Below are 10023 nucleotides of genomic sequence, written 5' to 3'. Positions count from 1 at the left end.
ATTATTTGTAAGTAAACCGCTCCTCACTGGTGGTTGATGTCATGACCAGATACTCATAATGACAGCTGTAGAAGTCAACAAGTGACCATAATCGAGTGTCCAGTTCGGAGTGGTCCTAAAAGATCTATTACCAGGTCTTAACAATGGCATTCTGGCAATGCTCTTGGCTTCAATGGCTTTGGTGGATTTGGACACGCAACCAACTGAAAACTTATAGCAGGATTTGCAGAATTTTTCCACTACCTTATCCACACAAGGCCACCATATATTTCTTCTCAGATTTTGATTTGTTCTGTCAATTCCTTAGTGCCCCTCATGGGCTAAGGCAATTGGTTGAGATCTTAGCTTGCTTGGTAGTACAGTGCAGGTACCTCTTAGGAGTAGTTACACAGTTCACCTGCAGCTGGTGCGTAAGCCTTGCATTCCTCAAATCAACCTAAGTCTTGATTGCCTCTCTCAGAGCTTTCAACTCTTCATCCACTGCAGATGCTTCCTTAACTTTTCTTGTAGTGATACACTCCCCCACTAACATCAGCGTAAACGAAAAATCACTTCCATTCGTGGATTACGGACCAATGATGGTTTGCTGCTTTGTCGTGATTTATCAAACAGGAAAGAAAAGAGGGCCATTCAGTCACATTGAAGGGTTTTAGGTGGATCATGCAACGTTCGATACAGGTGCAGGGTTTGGAATGTCTTTGATGGTAGCGAAACGGGGAATGAATGTGCTGTTGTAATTAGCCAGTCCTCGAAAGCTTCTTACTTTGCTGACTCTTACAGGCTCCCTTCTTTCTTGCAGAGCAATACCTCTTTCCTCTCTCGGGCCGACCCCTTTGTCAGACAGAATGATGCCCATAAACACTGTAAACTAAACGGGCATTTGTCAACAGTTTAAGGCAAGCCATGCTTCCTCAGGCGTTCCATGGTCGTGCGCAGAGTCGTGTAAATATCTCATGTTGAGCAATTGATATCCCATCTTGGTGGAGGTCACTTGCCAAACTTACGCCAAACATTTAAAACTGTGTATGTGTGTGGCCTTTGTGTGTTACGAGAGTGGTGATCTGGCGTGACCCTTGAGTGCTGAAGTTCCAGCTAAATGTATTTACACTAGCTTGCTAAAAACTTTTGTACCATTCATATTGTGCAGCAACTCATCTACAGTTGATATTGGTTATGGACCCACTTGCTCGCCTCATGTCGACGCACAAATGAATGTCATCATCCGCCTTTGGAATGTTTACTGTTGGGGTGACCCATGGCGCGAGCCCATTGACTTCTTCTATGATGTCACAGTCCAATAGATCCTGAACTCACGCCGAATTTTTTGAATACGCTCTCCAAAGTGGATATTTTTTAATCCACTATGAATCCAGAACCTTGTGGACGCTAAATCTGGAAAATGTTTTTATTCGGATGGTGTAACAAGATCGAGCTGAGTTCCTTGCCGTGAAATCAATTCTCAAGATGGCTGCCGAGGGCAATATTATTTCTTTATGGCGCATGCTTTGTTACCTCTGTTTCCTTGAGGAGTCTTGAGTACTGGAGTGAATCCAGATACGCTTCGGATGCGTGTAGGGGCAAATTCGATCTGAATACGCTACGTTTGGATGGGAATATTTTTGGTTTCTATTTTTGGTTTCTTCTTTCATTTCTTTTTTTAGGTTAAGGATTTTCCATTACTGTAAACCTCTCAAATGCGAAATGAAGTTGTTGTTGTTAAATTCGGAAAGAAAAAGTTGCGGATTCAAAAATATCCGGATGAGCGTGGACGAGGCCTAAGAAAGGCCGACGATGACAATGGTTGTGGGAACGCAACATAGCAATAGGTTCAATGAGCAAAATCCACAGTTTTGCACGTGCTGCACGTGCGTTTTTCATTTTGATACATTTCTTTGCCGTTCTTGTCTTGACAACGACGTGAAATCATCAAACTTGAGGTCTTGTGGAGAACGAGAGCACCTGATGATGAATTTTCAATTTTCTCCCCAAACACTAGCAACGCATTCATGACAAGTTTAGTTCAGGGATGTTTATGTGCACCTTTCATGCCAAACGACTTGCAATACTCACGAAATTATTACAATAATGCTAAATGATGTTTTTAGATAGCGTTCTTGAAGCCTTACTCGTCTCCCTATTTCAAAGTGGGTGCCATACAATTTGATAAATCTGAAGGGTATTCTAAGGCTTTAGTTTTGTTTATTTCGTGTTTCCATTGCAAAAAAGGGAAGTATGCATCACTCTTAACCTCTTTTCTGTTGCCACCAGCTTTCTAGTGCTAAGAAGGTAGCGGAAGTTGCGAAGAATAGTTCTACAGAGTTAAAGGTGAAAATTCAAATCTAGTGAAAAAGTCATGGACGTGGTTTTCAATAGAAAATTATGAATAAAACCTTGATGGTGGAAGAGAATGTTTATAAAAATACATAAATTTACCCAGTTCTTGTAATCTACTATCCGAAAATTTGATAGTTCTATTTCTTTGAAGATTGGGTCTCAGTGATTGATTTCGTAACTATTTTCACTGCACGCTTTGCAAAGAGACAAGACTACGAAGATTGGATTTGTAAATGCACAATAATACAATAATGACTATAAGGATAAACTAAACAGTAGTACAGAGTTCTTAAAGAAAATGAAGAAAAACATCTGTACCCGAAATTAAATGCTATATATAGCTTCAGAGATTTTGTAAGACAATTGAGGAATTCAGCGTTTCCAAGAAAGATGTTAGTCAATGACTATAAGGATAAACTAAACAGTAGCACAGAGTTCTTAAACAGAATTTAGAAAAGCAACTTTACCTGAAATTAAATGCTGTAGGATTCAGAGATTTTGCAAGCCAATTGAGAAATACAGGCCTTCCAAGAAAAGATGTTACTCATGCACATCCCCAAGAAAGACCGTTCTAGGATTTGTTCAGTTCTTTAATAATTTTTGCAGATTTGCATTGAAAGATGACGTCTTTTCTCTCGATGCTTAAATAGAATAAAGAATTAGTTTTCCGAGAGTTTAGTGGAAGTTTCTTTGCCTTGAACTAGGTAACCAAATAATCAGACCTAGAGACTAGCATCGTCATATCAGGAATTGCAAATAAAATCAGGTCTGGTAGTTGAATAGATCACTGAAGTCATGAACATAGGATAACAAAAATAAGGGAACGAGAATGGATCCTTCTGGAGCGCGGGTGCATATATCAATGGACGTGAAACCAAACAAATTACGCCGACGTAATGGACACCTTAGTATTCACGTTTATGAAGCAGAATTTTTTTCTATCCACTGTAACAAAGGCCTTATAATGTAAATAAACACACACCTACGGCATGTTCACTGTTATCAAGCGCAAGATGACGTCTTGTACAGGTCAATCAGTGGTAAAGAGTTAGTAATGCGAAAAGTAGAGAAAACGTAGTTTTAGTGTAATGTATACTGTGATGATGTGGTGTAATGTAAATGCGCTATAATTTATTTGAGCTACTTACAAGACGGTTATAGAGAATTACTTTCGTTCTAGAGCAACTTTGAGAATCCAGGGGACATTTAGAGCAGTCTGTATGTCATAAAAAGTAATTGACAACCAGCTTTAAGCAGTGGTATAACAAGAGCAATTTGATTTGATCAGGAAAATATGATGACAATAGACAACAGTATTACTTTGGCTGACTTAAGTCTGATATGGGACAAATTTATGCCATTTAAACACGTCTATTTTGTCCCGGCAATTCTGGCTTTACAAATTCAGTTTAAATCAGACAAAGAGCTCAACAAAAGAAGTAAAGGGTCATCAGCAGAAAATTGTCTTTGCTAGTTACATAATGACATGCAGTCTCTTTAGTGTTGGTTTGGCTACGTACCTGCAGCATTTGTGGTCAGTGCATTGAACTTCTCATGCCTTCTTTCGTATTTTCCAAGGTACGCCCTCACTTTCATTGACGACTTTCCTTGTTCTCAAGAGTTCGTGTAATCAAGAATGGCAGACAAAAAGATGAACATTTTTGAGCAGCATATACAAGAGCTTAACGTTTCCAGAAAAGAGGGAAACAGAAAAGGGGAGGCTATTGCATATTTGAAATTAGGCGATTATTATTATGGCTTGGCTTATTTTCAACAGGCTAAGAGGGATTACACAGAAGCATTAAGGATTTTTAAGAAAATAGGTTTCAGTGCTGGAAAGGGAAAAGCCTGTGAAAATCTCGGCATCATTTATCTCAGTCTGGGAAATTTTAAAAAGGCCAGAAAGTACCTCGAGCAACAACTAAGTATTGCAAAAGAAGTAGGGGATCCTTACCAGGAGGGCAATGCCAATGGTAATCTCGGCATCGTTTATCACAGTCTGGGCAATTTTAAGCGAGCCATAGAGTATCACGAACAACATCTTAGCATTGGAAAAAAAGTAGGGAATAGGATCTGGGTGGGCTTGGCCAATGGTAATCTCGGCAACGCTTATCACGGTCTGGGCAATTTTAAACGAGCGATAGAGTATCACGAACAACATCTTAGCATTGCAAAGGAGGTAGGGGAGAGGGCCGGGGAGGGCGGGGCCAATAGTTCTCTCGGCTGCGCTTACCGTAGTCTGGGCAATTTTAAGCGAGCCATAGAGTATCACAAGCAACATCTTAGCATTTCAAAAGCAGTACGGGATAGGGCCAGGGAGGGCAAAGCCATTGCTAATCTCGGCTGTGCTTATCACAGTCTGGGCAATTTTAAGCGAGCCATAGAGTATCACAAACAACATGTTGGCATTGCAAAAGAAATAGGGGATAGGGCCAGGGAGGGCAAAGCCATTGCTAATCTCGGCTGTGCTTATCACAGTCTGGGCAATTTTAAGAAAGCCATAAAGTATCACGAAAGAGATCTTAGCATTGCAAAAGAAGAAGGGGATTGGGCCGGGCAAAAAAAAGCCTATAGTAATCTTGGCTACACTTATCAACGTCTGGGCAATTTTAAGCGGGCCATAGAGTATCACGAAAAACATCTTAGCATTGCAAACGAAGTAGGGGATAGGGCCGGGGTGGGCTTGGCTAATGGTAATCTCGGCAACGCTTATATCCGTCTGGGCAATTTTAAACGAGCCATGGAGTATCACGAACAACAGCTTAGCATTGCAAAGGAGGTAGGGGATAGGGCCGGGGAGGGCAATGCCAACGTGAATCTCGGTAACGCTTATCACAGTCTGGGCAATTTTAAGCGAGCTATAGAGTATCACGAACAAGGTCTTAGCATTGCAAAAGAAGTACGGGGTAGGGTCGGGGAGGGCACTGCCAATGGTAATCTCGGCTGTGTTTATGGCAGTCTGGGCAATTTTAAGCGGGCCATAGAGTATCACAAGAAAGATCTTAGCATTGCAAAAGACGTTGGGGATAGGGCCGGGGAGGGCAGGGCCATTGCTAATCTCGGCAACGCTTATTACAGTTTCGGCAATTTTAAGCGAGCCATAGAGTATCACGAACAATATCTTAGCATTGCAAAAGAAGTAGGGGATAGGTCCGGGGAGGGCTTGGCCTATGGTAATCTCGGCTGTTCTTCTCTCAGTCTGGGCAATTTTAAGCGAGCCATAGAGTATCACAAACAACATCTTATCATTGTAAAAGAAGTAGGGTATAGGGCCATGGAGGGCATTGCCAATGGTAATCTTGGCTGTGCTTATAACTGTCTGGGCAATTTTAAGGGAGCCATAGAGTATCACGAACAATGTCTTAGCATTGCTAAAGAAGTAGGGAATAGGGCCGGGGAGGGCAGTGCCAATGGTAATCTCGGCCTTGCTTATGGCAGTCTGGGCAATTTCAAGCGAGCCATAGAGTATTACGAAAAAGATCTTAGCATTGCAAAAGAAGTTGGGGATATGGCCGAGGAGGGCAGGGCGATTGGTAATCTCGGCAACATTTATTCCATAAGGGGTGAGATAGAAATTGCTCTTCTCTTTAGCGAACGAAGTCTTACTATTTCCAAGGAAACGGAGGATCCAGTAGGACAGGGAATTGCTTGCCATTGGCTTGGTCGTGTTCATGAATTATCAGGCTCGTTGTGCAAAGCCCTTAATTTTCACCGTCTAAGCATAAAACACTTCGATGAAACAAGGCGTCTTCTTCAATCAGAAGATGCATGGAAAATATGTTTTCGTGACACAAAGCAAGGGGCGTACACAGCTCTGTGGAGAGGCTTTCTGAAGAATGAAGAAGTTGATGAGGCTTTGTACGCTGCTGAGCAAGGACGAGCACAGGCTTTGACAGACATTTTGAAGGTAAAATTTGGCGGTGATGAAAAGCCTCCCTCCGCAGTTAATGCAACGAAGGAAACTGTCTCTGCAGTATTAGAATATCTACCTTCACAAACAGTTTTCACAGCACTTGATGGAAAGACGATAAGTTTCTGGCTGCTGGGAAGTGGTAGTGGGCTGATCTTTAGACAAAAGGAAATAAAAAATGCAAGTGCCGATTCACTGTTGGAAACTACCTTAAAACAAATTAACGTTGGGGCTGCTGTCCAATGCGAGAATCGCACACTTGACAAACTACGCATAGACTTCTCTTGCAGTAGGGAAGCTGTTGCAGAGACCTTTCAGTCTTTGAGCCTCTCTAATAATAACTCTTTGCAGCCTTTGTATGATGTTTTAATCAGTCCAATTGCAGACTTGCTCCAGTGTGATGACTTAATCTTTGTTGCTGATGGACCATTTTGCTTGGCTCCTTATTCTGCATTGAGTGACTCTGTCAGGATCCGTACAGTCCCCTCGTTGACTGCTTTAAAACTGATCGCAAGTGCACCTGACGACTTGTACAGTACGAACAAAGCTCTGCTTGTGGGAGATCCGTGGTTAAAGGAAGTTACGGATGAAAATGGTGAACCCATTTCTGAACAGTTGCCATACGCTATAAAAGAGGTGGAGATGATTGGAGAACTTCTGCAGACCGCTCCTCTCACTGGAAGAAATGCAACGAAAGCTGAAGTGCTGAAAAGAATGAAGCCAGCTGTTTTAGTCCATATTGCAGCACATGGAGATTCAAAATTTGGAGAAATTGCTTTGGCCCCAAATCCTGAACGCACTTCCCAGATTCCCAAAAAGGAAGATTTCATGTTAACAATGAGCGATGTTCATGCAGTTGGTCTTCGGGCAAGACTAGTTGTTCTTAGCTCTTGTCACAGTGGCCGGGGAGAGGTCAATTCTGAGGGTGTTGTGGGAATAGCCAGAGCTTTCCTGTGTGCTGGTGCCCGGTCTGTCCTGGTGTCACTCTGGGCAATCGATGATGAGGCAACCTTGCTGTTCATGAAAACTTTCTATCGACACTTGGCAAATAGAAAAAGTGCAAGTTTAGCTCTTCATTATGGTATGAAATCTCTTCGGGAGACGGAGAAGTATTCTGCCATAAAATACTGGGCCCCATTTGTGCTAATTGGCGATGATGTTACGTTTGAATTTGGACAACAAGAATTTGAAAAGAATGGTGAGTGCTGTTGGAATCTAATTTTTATTCCGGGAAAGAAATACGTAGTACAGGTTTGTAATTGCCACGTTTTGGAGAGTAACAAGTAAGTTCTTCGCAGAGAAAGAGTTTCAAAATCGGTCGCCAATGTAGTTCTTTCAGAAACTGCTTTTAGGCCAGCCACTAAAATAATTTTTGTCTGCATTCATTGCGTCGGAAACTTTCCTTTCTGCATATAACGGTTTGAGCCATGCAATGCACTGAAACGAAATAGCTACTCGCCGGTTACCTGTGTAAAGTGAAGTTGGATATTGAGGTCGTATGGTTTACATGTCAGAGGGACACTTAGTTGAATAGGAATTGTTGCTATTGTATATAAGGGCACGCAATTATGAATGACGGAAAGAAATGTATATTTTGAAGGGGAGGTTATAGACGAAATGGAGAAGTGATCCTCGGACTTATCTGGACATTTAAAGGAATTGTCTATTTAAGGCAACTAAAAAATTCAGGTTGCTCCAACAGGATTCGATGCAAGTGCAATGCTCTACCAACTGAGCTATGAAGCCACATAGTTTGGAGCAGGTCATTTTGTTGGGCTCATTTAACTGTTCCTGAGAAGGACTTAAATTGTCCAGATAAGTGAGAGGATCACTTGCCCATTTCATTGTATTACATGTAATTATGTACAAACATGCAGTGTCATCGATGAAAACATTTTCTTTATTAATTTATGAATCAACGAAATTCCTAATCACCATTTAACCCACTATTTTTTCTCTTTCCTTTTTTCTCTTTTTTTCAGAAACAGGATCCGAAAGTTGAGAAAGCCACTTCTTGGACTCTGATGTGGCAGTTTGCCGTTTTCTTTACTTCAATAAGTGATTAATAATTATTATATGAGTTATTGAAAGCGTTGAGGCATTCAAACCTCATTAATGGTGAAGGCAGGCAAAAGATACGAATTTTTTCTTTACTATGTTGGTAGACTTAGGGTACGCTTCTGTTGGAAAATCTAAATTCGGATTTTTGTATCCGAAAACGGCTTTTGCGAATCTTTGCTAAAATCCGAAAATGGATTATTGATTTGAAGACCGAGTGGATTCATGATCCGTGCATTTCTTTGGGAAACCGTTCCGAAAACACTACGTTTGGCCAGCGGCAGTCTTGTGGAAGTACATAATCTAACCAATTTGCGTGAATCATGGCGAGTTTTCAGTGCGATTTTTTTCTTCAATGCACCCGAAATTTATTGAAAGTCGTAATTTTTTTTGAAGTAGCCTGCGGCGTGGGCAAATTTTAGAAGCTAAAAAACTAAGAAAGTAGAAATTACCTGATCTCCTACATGTAATTAGTATTTATAGAAAGTTTTCAGACTCGAACTTTTCTGTTCAAGAAATCCGGGAAAAGGTTCCAGAATGAAACAAATAGGAATTAACACAGAAACGTGGATTTTCTAAGGCAGTGCCACAGAAAGGCCAAGGCAAGATATATATTTTTTTTTAATGGGCGATTTCTGAGGCAAATATCTAGAATTTTATAACGAGATGAAAGTTACCTGACCTACCTCGTAATTAGTCTACACTGGAGGTGAAATGAATAGAATTTTGTATCGGGCAAACTTCAGGTTGAAGGAAACTTCCAGGGCCCGGTTGTTCTAAAGCCGATTAACGCTAATCCCAGATTAAAAATTAACCAAGGAGTTTATTTCTCTATTCCCAAATGCTGTTCAACGCTGATATTTGGCAAAACGTTAGATTAGAGGAAGGCAATCTTGAAAAACAAAAATAGTCAAAAGAAACTTTCACCAAAAAGGTGAAAACATGAAACAAAAGTTTACGATAACCCTGGATTAAGTTAATTGTCTTTCGAACAACTGGGCCCAGAAGGTTAAAAGCTAGGAAATAAGAGTGATGCTTGATCTCTTTAGTAATATGCATTCAACGTTTAACGAGTCTTGAGGCCCATTCAAACGGTTTCCACTTTTGCTTCAACATTTTGTTCCACCAAATGTTAGGAGTGTTTGAACAACTCGCTCAACATTGTTGAAATGGTAATAATGTTGAAAGCGAGTTGTTTGAAATCTAAACTGATTTAAACCTTTATTCAACATCGATTCAATATTTATTTTGTTCTAGAAAATGTTAGATGGAGTTGAAGCCGTTTCAACAGTTCGCTCAACATTTTGTAGAACGCACGCATGCTCTCAGGTGGCCGTAATTGGACGGGAGAATCTGGTTTCTTGTTCGTAGTTCCTCGCAATCAACATGTTAGCTCAATTGTTGTTGCGATGTTAAACCCATTTCAACGGCCTCCTCACAAGTTTTGTTTTTGATTTCAACATCTGCCTAAAATCCGCTTCACTTTGTTAAATGCATGTTGAACTCAAAAGTTGAAACCATTTCAGTCATGATGGCCCTGAACTAGTTGGGAGTTTACGATCAATGCATAGATTGACCAGTGCATACTAAGTAGGAAACCCTTAATCCAAACGGGCGGTGTAATGAGCTATCATCGACAAATAGGAGGTGATATTGTCATAGCCTAGTTATTTTGTAAATAAACATATGAAAATTCTAATGTGGTTTAGAAAAGAAAACTG

The 10023-nt window shown here is 40.7% G+C and overlaps 1 protein-coding gene across 1 annotated transcript in view; it reads left to right on the top strand.

Moving 5' to 3' along the window:
* The first annotated feature begins 3970 nt into the window (after positions 1–3970).
* The window catches only part of LOC138023179 (tetratricopeptide repeat protein 28-like), a 6228-nt gene continuing 175 nt past the window's right edge, over positions 3971–10023 (top strand). The window contains exons 1-2 of the mRNA XM_068870203.1: positions 3971–7442; positions 8227–10023. The exon at positions 8227–10023 is cut by the window's right edge and continues 175 nt beyond it. Coding sequence (XP_068726304.1) covers positions 3971–7442; positions 8227–8246 — 3492 coding nt within the window. The 3' untranslated portion in view covers positions 8247–10023. The remainder of the gene's footprint in view (positions 7443–8226) is intronic.

This window comes from Montipora capricornis, chromosome 11 (genome assembly GCF_036669925.1).
Source record: "Montipora capricornis isolate CH-2021 chromosome 11, ASM3666992v2, whole genome shotgun sequence".
Taxonomy (NCBI): domain Eukaryota; kingdom Metazoa; phylum Cnidaria; class Anthozoa; order Scleractinia; family Acroporidae; genus Montipora; species Montipora capricornis.
This window is presented reverse-complemented; position numbering and strand designations above follow the sequence as displayed.